General features: G+C 33.7%; 2 protein-coding genes across 5 annotated transcripts; both read left to right on the top strand.

Annotated features, from left to right (window-relative positions):
• Positions 1 to 2649: 2649 nt before the first annotated feature.
• LOC111705804 (uncharacterized) lies at positions 2650 to 14230 on the top strand. Of its 3 annotated transcripts, XM_023478476.1 has the most exons (19): positions 2651 to 2705; positions 4225 to 4353; positions 4896 to 4992; positions 5199 to 5246; positions 5313 to 5358; positions 5548 to 5590; positions 5831 to 5891; positions 6260 to 6289; positions 6714 to 6826; positions 7908 to 7947; positions 8794 to 8836; positions 9085 to 9193; positions 9687 to 9771; positions 9912 to 9990; positions 10078 to 10163; positions 10758 to 10843; positions 12223 to 12325; positions 13697 to 13794; positions 14121 to 14230. In XM_023478476.1, exons 2-19 carry the CDS (start codon positions 4259 to 4261, stop codon positions 14170 to 14172), a joined length of 1314 nt encoding a protein of 437 aa, XP_023334244.1. In that variant the 5' UTR covers positions 2651 to 2705; positions 4225 to 4258; the 3' UTR covers positions 14173 to 14230. The 3 variants fall into 3 exon arrangements, with proteins under 3 accessions (XP_023334246.1, XP_023334245.1, XP_023334244.1); XM_023478478.1 differs by lacking the exons at positions 12223 to 12325; positions 13697 to 13794; positions 14121 to 14230 and adding an exon at positions 12113 to 12204 and having other exon boundaries at positions 2650 to 2705; XM_023478477.1 differs by lacking the exons at positions 12223 to 12325; positions 13697 to 13794; positions 14121 to 14230 and adding an exon at positions 11948 to 12017 and having other exon boundaries at positions 2650 to 2705.
• Positions 14121 to 23260, top strand: LOC111705803 (aldehyde dehydrogenase, dimeric NADP-preferring). Of its 2 annotated transcripts, none has more exons than XM_023478475.1 (20): positions 14121 to 14176; positions 14770 to 14842; positions 15086 to 15150; positions 15268 to 15301; positions 15524 to 15653; positions 16631 to 16674; positions 17781 to 17849; positions 18266 to 18350; positions 18669 to 18725; positions 18893 to 18950; positions 19067 to 19163; positions 19758 to 19831; positions 19983 to 20024; positions 20583 to 20661; positions 21130 to 21192; positions 21404 to 21472; positions 21758 to 21867; positions 22155 to 22240; positions 22368 to 22446; positions 22726 to 23260. In XM_023478475.1, the coding sequence occupies exons 1-20, from the start codon at positions 14172 to 14174 to the stop codon at positions 22847 to 22849; spliced, it is 1443 nt and encodes a 480-aa protein (XP_023334243.1). In that variant the 5' UTR covers positions 14121 to 14171; the 3' UTR covers positions 22850 to 23260. The 2 variants fall into 2 exon arrangements, with proteins under 2 accessions (XP_023334243.1, XP_023334241.1); XM_023478473.1 differs by lacking the exon at positions 14121 to 14176 and adding an exon at positions 14209 to 14302.
• The last annotated feature ends 446 nt before the right edge of the window (positions 23261 to 23706 follow it).

Genomic DNA, 23706 nt, shown 5'->3' with positions numbered 1-23706 from the left:
TATTGAGAACTGGTCGTACTGTTTGGGTTTATATAGAACAACATATTTCCCGAGATCATGGTTTCCGTATTCCTGACGGCTGACGGTAAATTGTGCGAGATTTTTTCTTGGGTGTTCTCGGTGCTATTGTCAAGGAAATGGGTCAAATTTGTTTAACCCTATTCCTGCTGAGGGGTTAGGTTAGGTTTTCAACAGCCTCAGACCAATACTTTTTTTTACATAACTCAAAAAGTATTGGTCTGAGGCTGTTGAAATTTTCTGACTTTTCCTACATACCCAAAGTCCTCCCTTTATGCCTAAAACCGGGCTTTAATACTAACTGCCTGAGTCCTCAGGCACACTGCCTGAATGACTGCTTTTTCTGTAACAAACTAAATCTTTGTTTTGACCCACTTCCAACTTGTCAGATTTTGATAAAATTTAGCTTTTTGAAAAGCCTTTGACACAAGGAAACGAATTGCATAAGTTTTGCGAAAAAAATGCAAATATTTGGCAAACAGCCTTTCAAAGGAAATTTGCACATTTTTAGTTTTTCTTGATTAAAAATCAGGTTATTTAAAATTTTGCAAAAATTTTTGCATATTTTAAATGGCATGGTCAAGGGCTTTTTAAAAATGTATAATTTTTAATTTTTGGACAAATTTTTTTTTGCAAACATTTCTACTACATAACTGGATTTTGCGATAAAAAATTCAATTTTGCAAATTTACTAATTTTTTTGCAGATTCTAAAAGTAGAGCACAAGAGCTTTCCAATGATGTATCATTTGTCATATTTGGACATCAAACATGGGATTTAGAGTAGGGGGGGGGGGTCAATTTGACCCCCCCCCAGCATATCCTGGTTTTCAAGTACCCCAGCAGAGATAGGGTAAATGGTTTAGAGATTCTTCTTGACCTTTGTTCTCCTGAACCTAATGAATTCCTGATGCATCTTGTTGTTGACGTTGCTTTAGGTACTGCACTAGGTTCCGTAAATTATAATTCTCCTGTTTTACTTTAAACACGTTTCTTTTCAGGTTCATGGTTTCCGAACTGTGTTCCAGTTCAGCCTCTATTTCCTGTATAGATTTTAATAAACTTTAATAATAATAATAATTTGTATGGAATTTACGAAAGCTTTTTTTGTTAATTCTTTGGTTATCGTAAAAGTCGATTTTTAGATTTTTTTGTTATTATTAAAGTATCTTTTTTGTAAGTCTATGCATCCTATGCAGCCATATATAAACCTGTATATATTTCTTATACAAGTCTATGCATCCTATGCATCCTATGCAGCCGTATATAAACTTGTATATAGTTCTTATACAAGTCTATGCATCCTATGCAGCCGTATATAAACTATGTATTTTCTTATACAAGTCTATGCATCTATGCATCCTATGCTTCATGGTATATATGAATATATGACTTTAACGATATATAAAATGTATATAAACTATATGCATCATGCATCCTATGCATTTAAAAAAGGGTATTATTATTCCTATGGTCTCATATTAGACCTCTAATGTTCCTAATGACCTACTGCAACACTGACCTATACGTACGAAAAATGCCCATCCGACCTACGAAAAGTGCCCATCCGACCTACGAAAAATGCCCATCAGACCTACTAATTTGTGTCCAAGCGACCAAGCTTAAGGAGGTCGGATGCACCAATTAACGTGCCCATCCGACCTAAATGTGCATCGGACCTACCACAGCTGTTAAAACCACGTGCTTGCAGGTCGGATATGGGCAGCAGTAGAGGGGATGCGGCGTAGGTCCAAAAATACACTATCCAATTATCCATATATCTATAATTAAATGAGCCGAATTCTGCTAGAATTAAAAAATAGTTCACGCGTTCAAATAATCTTCCACGCAGATTTTTGTTTGATTAAGCAATTAGTCCGAATGAACGTTAGTCCGAATAAACGTTAGCACGAATGTACGTTAGTCCGATCGAGTGCAATCGATATTTCATCCTTCGTAAATCTTTTATTCAAGACGACATTTTATAAACAACCAATGCGCAATTCTAAAAAATGCCGTAAACTTAGTTTTATCTTTTAAATAAGCCGACTTCGGAATTTACTTTAAATAGCATTATTCATTTTTACATGATTTCCATTATTATTTTACCTATTTCAATGAAATTCTGGATATGCAACCGCTATAAAAAAGTCCTGGTAATTTCCTAGAGAACGATTTTTGGACCCCACTTCCCTATAAGTTATGTTATAGATCTCATGTGTAACACATGGATATAATTGATCATGTGGCCGCAGTGCCCGGCGCCCCCCTAGCCTGTACTAGCGGCGGCGCTCGGCCCCCTAGCCTGTCCTAGCCGCACAGTTTGACCCCCAAGCCTGTCCAGCCGCAGCGCTCGGCCCAGAAATAGTCGTAACCTAACCTAACACTAAAATATTAAAAATTAAATAATAATAATTTTGCTGAAATCATCTACAAAAATGATCCATAAATGGTTCACTAGGACAGACCCAAAAAGTGCTTAGAAACAATTACTAAAGGCAGCGCAAACACTGCTCTAAAGATGTAGGTTTATAGTTTATAGATCATAAAAAGTTTGATAACAAAAAGATAAAGGTTGCTTTGTTTCTATGACAGTTCATTTAAAGCTGTTAGCCATGATTCTATTATTTATTTCAGCTTTCTACCCTTTTCCATCAGGACTTTTCCTGTTGAACTGTCTCAGCCAATGTAAGTCGTTTAAATCCATACATTAGCTATTGTACATGGACATGATATGTAACACATGGATACGATTGGTCATGTGGCCGCAGAGCCCGGCTCCATAGCCTGTCCTAGCTGGGGTGATCGGCCCGTAGTGTGTCCTAGCCGCAACGCCCGGCATTCTGGTCTAGAAATGGTCGTATCCTAACTTGACCCTAAATTAATACAAGAAAGTAATTAAAATTTTGCTAAAAATTAGTTGGTCCTGTTCAAAAATTATAGGGGGGAGGGGTGTTATAAAATCTTATACTAACACGGACACTAATATTTTTATTGGTGTCTGCAGTGCGCTATTAACTGGGGACAGGCCCGTAACCAGATTTTTTCCATGGGGGGTGCAAAGAAGCGCGCCGCAGGAAAATTTTTTATTTTGGTTTTTTTAAAAGCAATGCTTGGTTTGTTTTTACGGTGGTATATGGTTTTCTTTATTACATTGTCAATGTACGCTATAGATTAACCTTTTTAACAAGTGTATTTAAGCTTTTAAGGGTTACATTTTAGTGTCTGAAACTTTTCAGTTTACATATACAATATACATAAAAAATAAACGAATGGTACTTTTGCTTAAGGAAAAAATTCATTATTTAAAGTTAATGCTTCTTGTCCCTTGGCCTCATCATGATATTATGAAGATGAATAAAAAATAAAATTTCTAATATTTTGTTTAAAAGAGTCTATTTATTGACATTGAGACATTGAGACATTCTTAGTGAATTTTTGAGTACTCAAAAAAACCCTTCTACTTTGACTAAAAATGACAAATATCCTCGCTTAAAATAATGTTTTTGAAACTCCCAAAAATGGCTATTATATTCCAAATTAAATGGATGAACTGGACTCAGGATGTCCAGGATGAGTTGACTTGACAGAGTACACACAGAAACACACACACCCACTTTTAATGAGTAACACACAATAAGATTATAATTTGGTTTGGAAAGTGAATCAACTCTTGCTTGAGCTATATTATTGGTAACTAGATTTTAGAAAATTATGAGAAACAATTTCTTTTATATGGGACTGGGGGGGGGGGGGGGGCAAATTCGTCATTGCAGCCCCCTTTCAAAAAGGGGGTGCACCTGCACTCTTGCACACCCCCCCTGGTTACGGGCCTGACTGGGGATGCACTAATGGTAACTTCCTAGAAAATGTTTTTTTGGACCCTCCCCCCCGGTCTTCTACCTAATAACATTAAAATTGACTCTTATTTATGTTTATTAAGGCCGCAGCATCCGACTCCCTATTCTGTTTTAGCCTCACTGGTCGGCCCCAAGCCATGTCCAAGTATAGCGGCAGTGCTTGGCCCATATCTAGCCTGTACTAGCCACAACCCTTGGGTCAGACATCTTTTACTCTAACCTAACCATTTAATTGATTAAAAGATATTAACCTCATAGTGAAATTAGATTAAATCGCATGGAAGTGGGGAGGGTTACAAAAAGCATTCTCGAAAACAGACCCGCAAGAATTAAAATTTATTTTACAGAACCTTAGCAGCCTGCTAGTGTCCAAGAATTAAAATGGGAAAGCGTAAGAAGGACGGATCTAAAGCCGAAGATCAGATTGAAACGGACTCCCCCAGGCGACACAAGAAAACTAAAGAAGTTATTATTAGGGAAACAGATCATTTAACAACTAGATTAAATGTCAGTTTATCCCATGTGGATGTTTCTCTTAAATGTTCGTAATCATAACCATTTCTTACTTATTCTGAAATCTGAAAACTTATATTTAAATGAATAACTTTCCACCCATCAAGTGTTTTAAACAAATCACAAAGTATCCGTTTTGACATCTCTATACAATACATATGTATGTAGAAGGTTTGGTTGTCCGATTGACGTGTGCCATATTTTAATTTGGGAACTGGATAAACCACGGGAATTTTCTTGGTTTAAAAATTTTAAGTTGAGTGGGTTGACTTTTATAGATAAAGATTATTTTCATGGCAAAGCTGGATCACCAGGCTAGTTTGTATTGTATTGGTCATTTTCTCGCGGGTATTCTTTAAAACAAGGCATAGGGTCGTAAAAAATCACTGTCACTATTACCTGACAAAAAAAGTTCCCTTATAATTTTTAATTGATCTATATTAGTGAGGTATCGACCTGTAAGAATGGAAAAATGTTCCTTTAATTTTTAATTGATCTATATTAGTGAGGTATCGACCTGTAAGAATGGAAAAAAGTTTCCCCCGGTTTTCCTCAGCTTTACACACGCTAAATGCAATCCAGAGCAGTTAAATAAATCACAGGTAAAAGTATTTAAAATGATTTCAACATAAAATTTGTAAAATATTAAGACATTTCGGATGAATAAACAGACATTTATAGTGATAAAAATAAGGAGGGGTTAATACGACATACCAGACGGTGGGTATTACTCCCCAGCCAGTCCCCCCATCCCCTTAAAAAAATACCCATACATTTCTCTGATCGTTGAAAAATATACTTATTTTAGCCCTCCGTCGATGTGAAAATGAACGGTTGTATCGAAGGGAAAGTGCAGGTTGGTGAATTATTCCATTAATTAAAAACACTTTTTTAACGAAGTAATATAAATATTATTATTAAGATTGGGATAACCTTGAAGACTAATCATATTGCGTACACGAATACAGGTAATTCTAAACATATTAAAATCCACATCTTAGTTGTTGTCGTTTCCCCCCCCNCCCCTTTAAATTCCTCAAGCCGTAGTTTCATGCCTTTTGTTCGAAATTTTCACGTGAATTACTCAACTTTATTGTGAAAACGAGTAAGATAAATCTAAAATGTTATTTAATGAATTTAAATATATATTTGTATAGATGATGATCAGGACTCACATTATACAACATATCTTGCAATCAGGAATAAGCATTTTTTAAATCGTTGAAGAGAAGTATGTTTCTTTTTCTGAACGCCTAATATCCATCTACCAATCATTAACTTCTTAATTAATCAAAGACATTTTAGAGGAATATTAAGAGACGCCAAAAAATGTCAACTGTTACTTTGAATGACCACCGCCAGTATAATTAATGACATTAAATGTGGCGTTGCTTCATCAAGATTGTTTGCAACCTTTGTTTGACCTAAAATGCCCTGTAGAGACAAATCGACCGGAAAGACAAGGCTGATTGAATCCCTGAATGTTATGATGAGACCAGAGGTAAATTATTCAGGTACCGGTCAGCCCCTTCCGTCTCCCCCTGATACTACAGGTACCGGTCAACCCCCCCCCCCACTCCCGTCTCCCCCTGATCCTCAACGGTTTACAACGTTTTCTTATACACAGGGCCGGGTGCATATTTTAAGAAATAAAAAGAATATAAAATTGGATTTAAAAGCAAATCTTTTTACCCAAAAATTCTTAGAGTTTTCCTTAAAAATCATTTATTTGCCCTAATTCAGCGAATAAACCCCTAAAAATCGCAAGCATATAGAACTTTAGGGGAAAAAAGTATTTTCAAAAGAGAGAGAGAGGGCGTAGAAAAATGATTTTTTCGAGAGAATATACACCCCTGCTTATTCTTCAAGTTGATCAACATGCAAGACAGACCCAAATCAGTAAGCGCTTATTTTTTTAAAAATATTGAACTTAGAATTTTTATTTTTATTCTGAAAATCAGATCTTCGTCAATATAAAATTCAAGGTATTAAATTCGTGATATCACAATGTTAATATGTCATACGAAATGATATAAGTTGCAAAAAGAAAATCTAGGAGATAGGTAGATAGATAGATAAACAATAAAAAACACGAAAATTCATAGGCGAACCACTGCTAAAAAAAAGAATTTTTCAGTTTTTACTGACTTTGTGCATTGTAGTTGTATAGAGAAATCTGCATAATAGAATTCCTTTTGTGTTCTTAGGCAGTAGGATTATACCTTGCTAACTCTGAAGTACATAGTTCATGTACGACGAACATGAACTATGTAAATTTAGTACATACATACACTCATACATACATAACATAAATTTGTTATAGGTTGTTGCTCCGAGGTCGACGAACCCCCTTCTCTTGAAGACCGAGGTCAAAGAGGTTAACTCGGAGGATAGGATAGAGACTAATAAACAACTTATCAAATCATTCGGTCAAAGGTACAGTTTGGACCATCACCATATCTTATCGGATTGCGCTTAGTTATATTAAAGGGACTGTAAGCGTAATTTCAAGTGACCCTCCAGTCTAAGAGGGCAATGCCCGATTTACAACGGTACCCTTTAAATAATTTGACTGATCATCGAGGGTAGAGAGCTCAGTGTATTTATCTCTGGAAATGTTTTTAAATTGCAGTAAACCTGGAGTGTATGCTAGCGGACAGTGGGAACTTAACACTTAGTATTCATAAATCCAGAATATTCTCTTTCTAATGCGGTTTTTAACAATTTGGATAAAATTATTTTGAATATATACCGTGACTCTGATAACGCCATTCCTTAAGGCTGTACCCCTCATAACAGATATGTGGCCGGGCTGGTTCAGGATTGATCTTATCGGTACTGATCGGACGCTACCTGTAGGCGTCCTGGGTTGCCCAAGCTGGGGATTCTTGCAGATCTCATCTCTATTAGATAACAGCTCATAAACCAAGTGTTCAACATTTATGACCGTTTCTGTAGATAAAAAGAGCAAGTCCGATATCATTGACCAGTCAAATGTTTAAACTGTTGTGAAACGGACACGACGCTCTACAAAGAAAGGGCCACTTGAAATTACGCTTACTGTCCTTTAAATAGAGATTATAATGATATTTAAAATAGTTTTTAGCAATAAGTTAATATTTTTTCCCGACAGATATTTATTGTATTTTGTACTCTTTCCAACGAAATCATGTTTTGAAATTATGTAGACTAGAAATTCACATTGGAGGGATTTATTTTGTTAAAAAGTAGTCTTGACTTATCATATATGAATCGGCCTTTTTTTAGACATCAAGATGTTCGATAAAAAACATGCCGTGTTTATTGGTAGTTGCTAAATACGGCTTAACCAAATAATCAATCCTTTTGACCGTGATTTGGAAAAATTATTATGAAGAAATACAAATATAATTTTTAAAATAATGATAAATGGTAAAATTATATAAAAGGGAAAGGTGTAAATATTTAGGAGCTCACTTTCATATTTTAATGCAATATGTAATAATTTTAGACTTGTTGATAATAAATTCTTATCTAGGAAGGGTCAGCGATATTACGAGTTGAAGGAGCTCAACACGGAAAGATTTCATTTCATCACAAAATTATAAAAATCAAACCAAAAAAACCATATTGTAATAATTCCATCGGAAAAATATTTATATCATATTACACTCTCACTTAAACTCAACTCTAATCGTTTCAACAAAAATTTATACAAACAAAGTATACTTGTGTCCTCAATAATTCCATTGCAAAACAATTCAAACCAAAAGCACATTTTCTTCTAACACAATACACATGTAATAGGAAAAAAAATGCCCGATCACATTATTTTCGCGCAAAATTTTTTACAGGAACTAACCGTATGCGGTATTTTAAACGACCCTCACTGCAAAGATGGCATTGTCCGATTCACAACGGTACCCTTGAAACCTTTACTTTATCATTAACATAGAAATAAATGTCGTTTTTCTAGTTTTAACATGATTTAATTTTTATTGTTCCTATACAATTTCCTGCAGTTGAAATGCGCAAGTCACTTCTGTAGAGAAACCTCACTTAGTTAATTTACATATAACTAGCTGAAAGGCCCGGCGTTATCTATGAAAAAAAAATTGAAGAAAAAAGTTTTTAGCCTATGTCACCCCCAGGCTACCTATGAGTGTCCAGAAAAAATTTCAGTCCATTCGGTCCAGCCGTTTGGCCAGAGGGAACATATATATGAATGTCTTGATTTATTATATAGATTGATATTTAATTCACACTTGAAAAGACAAAAATTTTTAGGGTACCGTTGTGAATCGGGCATTACCATATTTGCATGGAGGGTCACTTTAAGTTACGCTTACAGCCCCTTTAAACCCAAAGTATACTCCATACATCAAAATACTAAAAAATATTTGAAATGAATTGAACTGATGAAGGTTGATGCAGAGGATACTGAAGCTAGGGTACTCAAAGCTGCAGGTACTGATCAATTTAATGATTGATTTATTGATTACTTGATTACTTGATTGATTGCTTATAAGATAGAATTTGATTTGATTGATTGATGGATTGATTGATTGCTAAAACAAAAGAATTTGATTGATTGATAATAAGAAAAAAAATCGTCCCAGTTTTAAATTATATGAACCGCATTATAAAGTATGATTGAACTGATAACTGGTTTTATAAGTCAAATGTCAAAAATACTATGTATATTTTGATATTAGGTGTCGTTGATGCTGGTGCTGTTACAACACCTGTTATCGAAGCAAAGACGACATTAAGTCTCGTCCCTCCTAGAGACGAAGATGCTGGCAGAGCAGATATGATTTACAGGTTAAGCAAATTATAATTTACATCTTCAGTACAGGATCGATCTTTAATTTCCATGTTGTTCTATAATCAGTTTAATCTAAAGTAAAGTGTAAAGAAGTGAAGCAAAAAATAGGAAATTTTGATTTCTCAATGAATGTGTTGGAGGAGGGGGAAGACGACCCGCGCCCGTTTAACCTCCGACCCGCAGATGAAGTCACAAAACGGGATTTGCGGCGTGCGCTTACCTTTATGCCGTCCGACCCTCACCCGTTTTGCCCTACGTCAATATTTCTTAATTTGTATATACTAATTATAGACGAATGCAGCATTAATTTAATTTTATAAAGACGTCATGGCATCTATCATATAATAAACTTAATCATCATATTTTTGTTTGTTTGTAACAGTAGCACATACGATAGTTTTAAAATCAAACAACATTTTGTGTAATCACTCGAGGTTGCTTATTTGTAGAAGGAGTGGACGGATCAGATAGACCAATGTATTTGTTTAGGGTTGAACACATACTTACTGAGAGAGAGGTACAGGAGTTGATAACAGCATGTGGTAAAATAGTAGAGAAGTACAGTAGCGATAAGGTAACATAAACACAGTTACACGTTCACGTTATTGTGTACAATATACAGCAAGTCTAAACTTTGTGTACAATGTACATTGTACAATAGTTGCATTTTAATGAAATAACTATTGAATGGAAAGTTTAAAAAAAATATTTCAGGCTTTTGATAAAGGTGTTGAAGAAAAGATTTTTTCTCCCATAGGTGCTATCTTTTTGAAAAAGCTGCTCAAGAATCCTGGTAAATATTTATTTTATATAAAAATATTTCTTACTTCAATTAAAGTTCAAAATTTGAAATTAAGACAATAATAATAATTTGTTTTAGGTGAATTTGATCACACTTCCGCACTTTCGCTTTATCTTGATGCTATAGTCAAGTTCACCAAGATGAAGCCTGCAGATCTTAAAAAGGTTTTTTTTTAAATTTCATTAGTTAAGGTGAAAAACTTTCTGTCATCAGGGTTAAATATTATCCAGCATCAGGGTTGAATATTCTCCATTTTCAGGGTTAGATATTCTCCACTATCAGGGTTAGATTTTTTCCATTATCAGGTTTAAAATTCTCCATCATCAGGGTTAGATATTTCCATTATCAGGGTTATATATTCTCCATTATCAGGGTTAAGTATTCTCCATTAATTGTGAATCAGGATCGAATGAATCAGGATCGAATATTCTCCGTATTTAGGGATTTATATTTGTCATAATTTAGGGCTTAATATTCTTCGTTATCACAGTTAAATGTTCTTTTTAATCAGGGTCTAATAGTCTACATAGTACATAATCTAGGGATAATATGTAAAAAATATCAGATGAGCTTGGGTTTTACTTTCGATAAATGAGTGTTCAAGATGTCTTAGATTTCCAGTGAGGGACTCAATGATAAAAAATGGACTGAGATAAAATAGAATTTAAATTGATTTCTCGTGAGAAAACTAATGTGTAATGAAGAACTGGTGCGTTAAATAATAAAAGAATTGATATTAACAAAAAACCTACAATTAGGGGTTGCACAGTTTACCACCTCATCTTCCTTTGATGATAAAGAAGAAGATATTTGACCAGTTTAGTACTGGACCAGAGAAGAAAAGGTATATTTTAACAAATTAAACCATTAAAAAAAATTTGTTTTGATGATTTTTAATAAGCCAAAATATTTTGGATCCGAATCCTTAGCACTGCTTGTTTGTTAAAAAGATATAACATGTTCTACATATTTAACGTTGATAGAATTCGCAGTACTTAGGCTCCATATCTTTTTGATGCAGAATTGGAATCTGGATCCGGGATGAAAAAATGGATCCGGATGCAGCTTTTAAATATTTATTCAAGTTTTACAACAAAAGAATTATGTTCGAAATGATATTTTTCTCTCTTTGATATTTTTTAATAAACTTTATTTCCGATTGAGATGTCATGGGATGATTACAAATTTTTCATTCAAACAGTTGAGTTATTTTTTAAATACTTTGGTTGATTTTGTCCCTAGGATCGGCTCAGTAACATTAGATATAATTACAAAAGTTATAATTATAAAATATATATTAATAAAACATATAATTACAAAACATATAACTTACAAAATATTTATAAAGTTACAAATGATATAAGTTTCAAAAGATGTAATTACAAAAACTATAAAAGGAGAAAATTACCAACAGTTTGTTCATTTGAAAATTTTAGTTTGACTATTTTTAGGTCCTTTGAACTATTTTTATGTTCATTTTAACAAGAAATTATATTATAACAGGGTTAGGTTAGGTTAGGACAGTTTCTGGGCCGAGCTCTGCTGCTAGGACAGGCTAGGGGGCCGAGCACTGTGGCTAGGAGTTCAAATGAACATAAAAATAGTTCAACTGAACCACAATTGAACTATTTTCTGGTTCATTTGAACTATTTTTGTGTTTAAATACAATGGAATATGAGCTAATTAGATCATTTTGTATAATTTGTAACATTTGCCTTTCTACAGATTGAGTAATTATATCTTTTGTAACTTATATCTTTATGTTACTTATATAATATGTAATTGAATGTTTTGTTATTATATATTTTGTAATTATATCTTATGTTACTGAGCCCTTGGATCCGCATTTCTCCGAATCCATTTTGATACCCTGGATAACCATTTGTTCGTTAGATTTATTAGACCTGAACTGAAGGATAAGACAGTGTACTACAGTATATATGTTTAGATTTATTAGTCCTGAACTGAAGGATAAGGCAGTATACTACAGTATTGATGTTTAGATTTATTAATCCTGAACTGACGGATAAGTCAGTACACTACAGTATAGATGTTTAGGTTTATTAGTCCTGCACTGAAGGATAAGGCAGTATACTACAGTATAGATGTTTAGGTTTATTAGTCCTGAACTGAAGGATAAGGCAGTATACTACAGTATAGATGTTTAGGTTTATTAGTCCTGAACTGAAGGATAAGGTATTATGCTACAGTATAGATGTTTAGGTTTATTAGTCCTGAACTGAAGGATAAGGCAGTATGCTACAGTATAGTAATTGCTCTAATGCTCAATAACTGCAAGATAGAGGTTTCCCACATCACTGAGTCGGTGAGTAAACTGAGCAGGGTACTTTTAAATGAACAGAATGAGTTTAACGATGGGCGGATTATTGGTAACTAATATTTTGGTAACCTAACAATTTGGTAACTTGACAATTTGGTAACCAACAATTTGGTAACCAACAATTTGGTAATTTGACAATTTGGTAATTTGACAATTTGGTAACCTGACAATTTGGTAACCAACAGTTTGGTAACTTGACAATTTGGTAACCTGACAATTTGGTAACTTGACAATTTGTTAACTTGACAATTTGTTAACTAACAATTTGTATAATTGAAACATTGTTTGCATATTTATTTGTTGAATACATTGAGAAAAAAAAACAATATACAGGATTTCTTAAAAGTTTAGTATGACAAATCTGCTAAAACTGTTTGTAAACCTCGCAATCTCTTATCTCAAAATGGCAGGGTACGAGTTTCTGCGAACATCGAGGGGAGGTGTAATTCTGCAGGATTCTCAACAATTTCAGTATTACATGAAAAAAAAAATACACCGGACTATAGTCTTTTCGTTTGTAAGAGATATAAAAAGGAGGACGAAGGAAGTCCTGCTATAGTTCATCACTTAAAGGTTCCTTGTTCCTTTGAACAAACTGGTATTCATAATCATAATAATGTAGCGGACAGCACTAAAACCTGGTGAATCATAAAACTTTTAATAGTCTTGCTTAATTGTGAAGTTACCAAATTGTTGAATACCAAATTATCAAGTTACCAAATAAATTGTTAGGTTACCAAATTGTCAAGTTACCAAATTATTAGTTACCCAATCATTAGTTACCAAATTGTCAAGTTACCAAATTGTCAAGTTACCAAATTGTCAAGTTACCAAATTGTCAAGTTACCAAATTGTTAGTTACAAAATTGTCAAGTTACCAAAATATTAGTTACCAAATTGTTAGTTACCAAAATGTAAGTTACCAAATTATTAGTTACCAATAATCCGCCCATCGAGTTTAACTCGATCTGAATTTTTTGGAAAACCATACTATATCCCCACGAAATTCTAAGATTTTTTTCTAAAATTATTACACATTGAATCCGTTTACTTATGAATAAACATCCGAAAGCGGTTCAGAGTCTGTTAAATTGTGTGGGGGGGGGGGGGTTCTTGAAAAATTATTCCCCCATCCCCATTTTGGAAATCACTTAATTCCCCATAAGCAATGAATGTTCGCAACAAAAAATCGCTGAAGTGAAAAAATAAATCAATTTTTGGGTATCGGAAATGAGATGGAACCTGTATTTTGATGCACCATTTTTCCTTTTTTCCTTAAGTCTTCAAAAATCAGTTTTCTTTATAATATACAGTCTAGACCCCTGAAGTAAAGTTACGATGAATGTTGTATTATAGCTCCGGATAGAGACTAGGAACTTAAAGAAGCTGGTTCTACTGACCGGAGCTAGTCTTGAGCTAGACTCAGATTCTCACCAGCAGAAGATTATTCTTAGGTTACAAACTTTCTATTAATCAAACCCAGTAGGATCAGATCAAGTAATTAAGTTTTTGTGGAAAATTGCTATTTTGGGGAGAAAGTGAGAATTCAAGGGTTAAAAATTATGCAAGTCGAATGTTGATAAAACTTATCTTTTGAAACCTTTCTAAAGGACTTCTCTTAAATATATGGGGGGGGGGGGAATAAAATATGCACGGATTAGAATAAGTTAAATGTAAAAAATTCAAAAAGTATTAAATATGATGGGTTTGTGAATATAATATATTGAACTAAAGAAAATATATGAATGAAAATTGACATAAAACTCCATTTTTATTTTAGGAAAACCTTGACCTCCTTCGATGTGAACTATGTAGCCAAGAAGAGAAAATAATGAGGTTTAATTTATAGAAATTTTTTTATCTCCCTTTTCATTCAGAGGATGTTTCAGACAATATGGAGGACATAGTAGAGGACTGTAGAGGAGCATTTAACCTCGGTATCACAAGGCCGCTGCAATGGAGGTTCTTTTTGTGGGGGTTAAATAAGTTTTGGCAAAAAAAAGGGGGAAATTATTTAGCTCTTTATGGGAATATTGTTGTGTTAGTGAAATTTCAAGTGACCCACCATTAAAACAGGACCAATTCCGATTTACAACGGTACACTTTAAACCTTAATTGCGGAAGATATTGTTTAGAAAAGTGTTTAATTCTCACGATTTCCTCCGCTGTTTCCGTAGATATAAATTCATAAATCACTTTTTTAAAGAAAAAATTAAAAATAACCAAAAGAAATAATTAATATTTCATTCATTCTTGGATCAGACGGAGCTTTTAAGCTTACGCTGTGAATGGGACATGCATCTTTGTAAATTCGGGGTCACTTGAAATTACATCTACAATCTCTTCAACTCTTTTTACCAACTTCTCAAATTTTTTTTCTTTCGAAAAATCGCATATTGCATAAGCTTTTATCTATTTATTTTATCCAGGATGATTCAACTGAAAAATCTGCTGCGAATGTTGGATGAAAAGAGTTCCATCTTTGCTGCTGCTCTAGCCAAGGTATCAAAAATAATATCTAGGAAAATAATTTGAACTTTAATATTTTGACATATTACATATCCTCTTCAATTCTATAGAAAATACAAAAAAATGAGAATGAACCTCATGGAAAATAATTTAAATATAAATAGAATTTCAAGGATTTTTCTTAGAAAAAATTTATTGTCTGCAATAAACGTAATAATGATAATACAGAATTATCGAATCGATTTAAGGAGTAATTTCTGTTTTGTTTTTATGAAGGATCTTCGGAAACCGAATCAAGAAGCACTGTGTCTAGAAGTTGATTATTTGAAGAATGATGTCAGGAATAAATTCAAGATTTATGCAATACTATTTTTTTACATTATGATTTGTAGATATTGGATTTTATCCAGATCTTGAGCTTTTTAAAGTTGTAGAAGATCTTGAATTCTTAATTTCAGAGGGTGTATCAACAATATTGGGGACTGGACACAGGCACGGAATCCAGAATATTTATATATATAATTATATGTAATACATATACTTAATATCTTTCTTAATAAGAAAAAGATGATTTTATAGACATTAGAAAATAACTAAGGAAAAAAAAAATAGAAAAAACGTATCACTTGAAATGTGAAAATCATTTAAAAAGAGGAATGCAGATCAAAAACATGGAAATTAAAAATGTTTTGTAAATTTCTGGATTTATGTCAGGATAACTACGTTGAGAAGAATATTTTGACTCTGTTGGATCAAACATTAGTCCATTATGATCCTCTTGGAGTAGTTCTTATCATGGGAGCTTGGAACTATCCTTTACAGCTCTCCCTAGCTCCACTAGCAGGTAGATACAGCTCTCCCTAGCTCCACTAGTAGGTAGATACAGCTCTCCCTAGCTTCACTAGCAGGTAGATACAGCTCTCCCCAGCTCCACTAGTAGGTAGATACAGCTCTCCCTAGCTCCACTAGTAGGTAGATCAGCTCGCCCTTGCTCCACTAGCAGGTAGATACATCTCTCCCTAGCTCCACTAGTAGGTAGATACAGCTCTTCCTAGCTCCACTAGCAGGTAGATACAGCTCACCCCAGCTCCACTAGCAGGTAGATACAGCTCTTCCTAGCTCCACTAGTAGGTAGACACAGCTCTCCCCAGCTCCACTAGTAGGTAGATACATCTCTCCCTAGCTCCACTAGTAGGTAAATACAGCTCTCCCTAGTTCTACTAGTAGTTAGATACAGCTCTCCCTGGCTCCACTAGTAGGTAGATACAGCTCTCCCTAGCTCTACTAGTAGGTAGATATAGCTCTCCCTAGCTCCACTAGTAGGTAGATACAGCTCTTTCTAGCTCCACTAGCAGGTAGATACAGCTCTCCCTAGCTCCACTAGTAGGTAGATACAGCTCTCCCTATCTCTACTAGTAGGTAGATACAGCTCTCCCTAGCTCCATTAGTAGGTAGATACATCTCTCCCTAGCTCCATTAGTAGGTAGATACAGCTCTCCCTAGCTCCATTAGTAGGTAGATACATCTCTCCCTAGCTCTATTAGTAGGTAGATACAGCTCTCCCTAGCTCTACTAGTAGGTAGATATAGCTCTCCCTAGCTCCTAGTAGGTAGATACAGCTCTCCCTAGCTCTACTAGTAGGTAGATATAGCTCTCCCTAGCTCCATTAGAGGGTCATCCAAGTTTAATTAGCAGTAAAATTTTAAGTAAATGAAATAGAAAAGGACACTAAAAAAAAGCTGATGGTATGATGGAATGTTTCCATACCAACTCACAATTTTTTTGGTTATGGATGGAAAAATCATTTTGAAAACTGTCTAGGTGCGATATCTGCCGGAAACTGTGTCATCATAAAACCATCAGAGGTACAAAAAAATCAAATTTTTACTTTTTATTTCAAACATTTCAAACTTATTTTTTTCCAATATCAGAGTCTTTGAAGCCAGCTCGTGATACACATTTTTTTTAAATTTATTTCTTTTTGCTTATTTACTACTTTATCTGCAATATCCGCCAATTAAGCCCTTATACCCGGCATAAATCGGGTAGGTGTGGAAGTTACCTGAATGCGTAACTAGCACAACTAAATTACTATTACTATTGTATATTTTATTTTAAATGATAAAAACATTGCCGAATGTAAAGTGTATGAAGGGGAGGAAGGCCAACCACTACAATTCCTAGTCCGAGCCACATTCTCCTTATTTTCTCGTCTGAGCCACCTCGAAATTCTCGTCCTTTCAAAAATATTTTTTATAAGTGTCCAATCTTTGAAGATAATAATATTTTTTGAAAATCTGTCCAGTCCACGTTAAGGAATAAATGAAATATTTTCTCTAACAAATTTTAAATTTGTGAAAATATGTATATGCTCCAAAACGATGTTCTACAAATAAGCATCTGTCTGCAGAAGCCCTTTTCCGCGTAGAATCCCGCAAATTATTATTAAATTCAATCAAAACAACTATTTCTATTCTTACACTTAATTTTCGCCCCCATTTCCTTAATGATTTAAATACTGTTTGAATTGTGACGGATAAATTGTAGCAAATGATTTAGATTATTTAAATTAAACATTACTGTCAGAAGTGATCTTGTAAATATATCAGAAATCAATGGTTTTTTTCATATGGGTTGAAATGGAAAGATTAAAGACCATGTTTAAGTTAATACTTTGATATAATTATTGAATTATGAAAGTTAGTCATTTTGGAGGCAGAAGAGGTTTAAGTTTGAACCTAAATAAAGTTTATAGACATCCTTCTCGTGGATTTAAAGATTCTAATATTTTAAAATCATTAAATAACTTTAGTCGAACCATGTTTTATGCCCTAATCTTCCGGGTTAAAACTTAGTTCCTGCTTCAGTACGCACTTTATTGAACTTGGTTCATACATCCTACAGGATCTGTATTATTGATAAATAGACAACAGATTAATGATGTTATTTTTCAAGCTTCCTTTTGTTTTAGTTGGCCCCAGAGACAGCTAAGGCTATTGCAGACTTAATTCCTCAATACCTGGACCCTCATTGTTTCAAGGTCAGATTATTGGCATGAGAGGTCACAGGGCATATTCGTAGAGGGCATGACTTACACAACACACTTAGAGCTTATGTCCTTGTGACATTCTTGGAACTTGTTGACAGTTTTGAAGGTTATGTTCTTGGTTATAATTTTTCTTCAACAACATATTTTGAACATTACATTTGAAGTTATAGTTTTTGACTCTTGTCTTACACGTTTGAATTTTAGTCATATTCTTAGATCTCTTAATCTTGATATTCCTTTTCTTGGTTACAACTTCTTTATTTTTTTATTCTTGAAAATGTTTACTTCAATGAATTATTCTTTGGTCGTAATCTTGAATTGCTTGCTCTTGGCTATATCCTTAAGTCACTTGCTATCAGTATTTTTTTTGTCGCATTTTCCCGAGATTCTAAGATAATTTACTGAAGGTAGTAACTGGAGGAATACCAGAAACAACGGAACTATTGGAGCTAAGATTCGACTACATATTCTTCACTGGCAGTTCGACAGTAGGTAAGTCATTGATAGTAATTTATTTTTTCATTGGATTTCTGGATCCACGGATCCAGATCCTGTGACACTAGTTCAACCTCAATATCAAAAAAAACTTTTTGCTTTCAAACCACACTTTTTAGTGTCACCCTACAGGATATTGTTAAAACCTTCCGGATAATCGAAGTGTAAATCGAGTTTCTGAGCTTAAACAAAGAGATAACAATATTCATGAGCTGGATCAAGATCTATTTTTTACAATATTGATCCAGGATCAGGATTCTTATCAAAATGGAATGAATTTAAACCAATGTATTAAATAATGAAAAAATGTTTCAGGGAAGATTGTCCGTGAAGCGGCAAATAAACATCTAACACCGGTTACTCTAGAACTTGGTAATTATTCCTTTAGTTAATGGAAAGGACAATGCACGGTTAAGAAAAGAGATTAAAAAAATATAAATCGTGTTTTCATACAAATGACAAAAATTGATTATGTTTTTTTTTAATTTCTCGTTTAAATTTCTTGAATTTCTAGATTTTTTATTACAAAATGTGTTAAGGTGGAAAGAGTCCTGTTTATATCTGCGATAGTGCTGATGTGGAGAAAACTGCTAAAAGGAAGGAACCCCGGGATCAACAATAATTGAAAAAAATAAAAACCATTGAAATTCTGACGATCGTCATCATTTTAATTATTTATTTACTCTTACAATTGAACCTCTTGGTCCTGTTAGGTTAGTTTGGGCAAAGTTGATAAATCTCGGGCAAACCTGTATTGCTCCTGATTACGTTCTTTGCTCTAAAGCTATGGAGCAAAAATTTATTTCAAAGGTATACATTTTCTCTTGCTTATCTCCTTAAAGACTTATATTTTCAATTTTTAGTATCTCTTCCTTTGGAGCAAAATTAGAGATTTTAGGCAATTTACTCTAATCTTTTAATTAACATCTAAGAAACGATCGTAGAGATATGCTTGTGACTGGTTTCTATTTTAGAATTGCTAGTTTTAGTCCTTTTTCAATTTGGGCTTTACTTTAGAATTCCACTTTTCAAAGTGACTTTAAGCTAAAGCTGCTGTATGAAGTGTTCAATTTTCATGCAAAAAACAAGAACCGAAAAACCATTACATTTTCTTTATTGATAAAAATCGAAAACAAAGCAGTTCCAGAAATGGAACTGCTTCGGGGAGACCGACTGGTATCGAGATAGTTTCCCAAATTCACCTGGTTAAGTTTCGGCGGCTAGGAGCGCCGACCCTTATTTCACCGAATGCAGGGTTGTCCGTTAATAATAATAATAATAATGTAGATTTTTTTATTGTTCGCGGCACTTTAAAAATGAAGCACCTGTACCTAATAATTAGGTTTTTGCTTTTTTCAAAGGCAGCAGAAATTCCTAACGTTACAAAAATATTTGTTTGCCCAGGCACAGGAACTGGTGAAAGAATGGTATGGTGAGGACCCACAGAAAAGTTCCAACCTTTGCAGAATTGTCAACAGGAGCATAAACATTAACAATATTAAAATCCACCCAAGTTGCCTTTCTTCATTCCATACTTTTAAAATGAATTGTTCTTTTTGTTCCATTCGGTTGAGTCGTTTGACTAGAATCGGTTCTAAAATAATTTCTGTAAATTGTTTTTGTGTGTAGGCGTAATTTTGATCGATTGGCTGATATTCTAAAGAACACCAAGTAGGAATTTTGTATTATTTTAATAAATATCTTTGGTCATCTAGGTCATCTCAAAACTGCTGGCATCTGTCCTGTAAAATTTGTCGGAGCCATGGATAAATGACTATCTGTTCATTCGCCGACGTTCTGGTTCTTCAAGAGGGGGGGGGGTGCTTTCTAATCTTGTCTAGTATACAGTGATAACCAGAAAACAATGGAATAGGAAGACGACATAACAATACTGAAGTGTAATTGAGGGTGTTAGAAAGCAAATAGTTTTACCAAACATTTATAAAAAATTACTTTTTTGTGAAATGGGTCTGTCTACATTGCACAATTGTTGTGTTTCATGGTTAATGAACTTTTAAAACTTGATTCTCAAAGTCGTCATACTATTCCAGAGTTTTCTGGTTGTCACTGTAATTTGTACTGAACCATCTATTATTACAGAGGAACTGTAATAGGAGGAAGGATGGATAAAGATGATTTATTTATTAAACCAACTATTATTACAAGGGAACTGTACTAGGAGGAAGGATAGATAAAGATGATCTACTTTTAAACCATCTATTATTACAGGGGAACTGTAATAGGAGGAAGGATGGATAAAGATGATCTATTTATCGAACCAACCATGATAACAGGGATTGACGCCCAGGTAGAATACGCTGTCTGTCTTATCCTTTCCTTCTATTTCCCATTCTATCCATCATTTGACTCTGTCCAAACACAATATGTATCGTCTTCTTCGCTGTGTTCGTCCTTATCCTGCTCCATTTTCTTCCTTCTCTTTTCATTTTTAACCCGCTCCAACCTCCTTTTTCATGATATCCATTAATACTTCCTCCCTCATTCCTTCCTTTACCGCCTTTCTCATAACCCCTCATCATTTTCTTATCATATGTTCCATTCCATATTGCTCTAACTTGCACTCCTCTCTTTACCACTATTTGTCTTGCTACCTATTCTTTTATACAATGTTCTTAACTTCTCATCGTGTTAAATGATAGTTTTAGCTTTGATTTCAATCACTGAGATAGATAATTTAGTACAGAAACGTGATAGAAAAAGAGGAATTTTCCTGAACAAAAACGCAAGCACTAAACATGTAAAAAAATGTGTTCAGGATTCGACAATGCAAGTTGAACTGTTCGGGCCTATTATGCCTTTCATAACGGTCAAAAACAAGGTAAAGTAGACTTTGATATTAGTTTACGGGTTCATTGATGGATTGTGGAGATCTATTATGAATTAAATTAATTTTTTTCAATATTTTTATTTTGAATTTTGATTATGTTTTAGTTTTACTTTTTTCCATTTGATCAATTAATTAGATAGCTTTTCATTTTTTAGAAAAAGAATTTGATTGATTAATTGATTAATTGATTGATTATGTTCAGGAGGAAGCTGTTGAGTTTATAAATGCTCGGGATAAACCTCTGAGTCTCTACGTGTTCACAAACAACAAGGAACCTAGATTAGCCTTCAAAACTTTTTTATTAAAACTGCAACAAACATTTTTCAATTATGTTTTTTTTCAAATAATGATAAAAATATATAACTTTTTGAAAAACTTCCAAAGTATATTAAGTTTGTTTGAAAAAAATTATATTTTTGACGATCTGTTAAACGGAAACTTTAGATTTTTTATCCATTTTGTGTTTGCGCCCTGCGTGTAGGATTGAAACTTTAAAATAAGAACGCGGCAAAAAAATGAGAATTTGATAAGTTGATTGCTTACTCTGAATCACCAGGATGTATCTGCTCTGTTTAAAGAGAAAACGAGTAGTGGAAGTATGGTGATTAACGATGCCATAGTTCATCTCTCTGTAGATACCCTACCGTTCGGGGGTGTGGGACCTAGGAATGTTCAAGAAAGAGTAAAGAATAAGTTGAATCTTCTTTCATAAGTTGAAATTATACCAATTGATTGACATGGGAAGTGATAGAGTGTCGTTGTTAAAGTTAACACCCCCCCCCCATATTTTCCTTTGAGCTTCTTTCTTTTCAAATAGTTTGTTTTGTTCATCTCTGTACTGTAATAATTTTCTCCTAGATTTTCTGAAGATTGTGTTTAAAAGATAAACCCTAGCCTATGTAGCAAGTTCTGAATATAATCCCTAGTATTTCTTGAATTGGATTGAACTCTAGTGGGATGGGATCCTACCACGGGAAGTTCACTTTCCTCACCTTCTCCCACCAGAAATCAGTTTTAGTCAGAGATTTCAGCGGATTTGGTAATTTTTGATTTTTCGAAATTTTCAAAATTATTTTATTCAATATTCTCTATTAGTTTTCTGTTTTCCAATTTGGTTTCTGATTCGTGTCATTATTTGATCTTTTCTAATTTTCTACTTAACCAAGGTGAGATGCTTGGAGCTAGTAGGTATCCACCATACTCCGACAACAAGATCAAAACCCTCGGGTTTCTTGTCAAGAACAGGTTAGTGCTCATTTATAATCTTGGTGTTATATATAATTAAAGGATTATCGACGAAATGTCGAGTAATCCTAAAAGGAAAAAGGCTAATGTCCATTCAACGGTACCCCTGACTTCCTTTAGTCATATTCAATGCATACGCGCAAGCGCGATGGGGGTGGGGGGGGGGGGTAAGTTGTAGCGACTCAACACCTTGTTCAAATGGAAATGATAAATTTTTTATCAAATTATATATTTAACCTACGCTAAATGTCAATTTTTATTTTAATTGTTTATTTGCAGGAAGATTCCTGGTTTTGTGAAATGGGTTCCCTATCTCTCCTGTTTTCTAGCTGGTGGGGCAGCCGCAGTAATGTACAAGTACATGGCGAACATGTACAATTTGGATATGCCGGATTGGTTCTAGTTCATCGAAATGAACAATGAACATTAGACTAAACATCATTGGACTGTACTTTGTTGTACTGTGCGATGTAATTAATCAAAACTGAATTATGGGTTATAATAGCAACATTAATGTATACGTAAATACCAAATATGTTTAATGTTATATAATAACAATTTTTGCCATTCTTCTGATAATGATTATGCCACATTTTAAATCAAAATCCTACTGACACAGATATATTTTTTACCAAATCATATATATTTTTTAAAGGAAATTTTTTAGATTTCTGCCAAATACTGTCAGCTTTAGTTATTTCTAATCTATATTAACCACTCGTTTTTGCATGTGTTGTACCAAAAATGCAGGTTCTGAGACTGCAGCTTTTGTAATGACTGAACTAATCTTTTCGAATAAAGTTCAACTCTTCAATTTTGACAGTTAATATAATTTGAATCGATCTAGTTTAAACAGTTTCTTCCATTCAACAGTTGCCAGCTGAGGACAAAAACTAGTTGACTCAACTCAATTTGTTGAAATTTGACATTTCTGAAAATCAACAATTTCTCATTAAAGATCTGTTTTTATCCATCTTGAAGATCATGAACATAAACCATGAATTTGTAAAAATTAAATTTTTTTTAAGTGGAAAATTTATTCTAAACACCTGGTAGTAGATCTTCTGTTATTAATTGATTTATAAATCTGTACTTTATATTATTTTACTAAAAGTATCCTGCCTTATATTTTAATCACATTTATACGTTTGACCGAGTTTATAAATTTGTATAATACGAATTGCTAAAAAAATCCTCATTTATATTCTATATATCTGCATATAAATTTTATGAAAGAGTTTTTATATTCAACATTTTTCA

This window comes from Eurytemora carolleeae, unplaced genomic scaffold (assembly GCF_000591075.1).
Source record: "Eurytemora carolleeae unplaced genomic scaffold, Eaff_2.0 scaffold190, whole genome shotgun sequence".
In the NCBI taxonomy this organism is placed as follows: Eukaryota; Metazoa; Arthropoda; class Copepoda; order Calanoida; family Temoridae; genus Eurytemora; species Eurytemora carolleeae.
The sequence above is the reverse complement of the archived record's forward strand: the minus strand, read 5'-3'. Positions and strand labels throughout refer to the sequence as shown.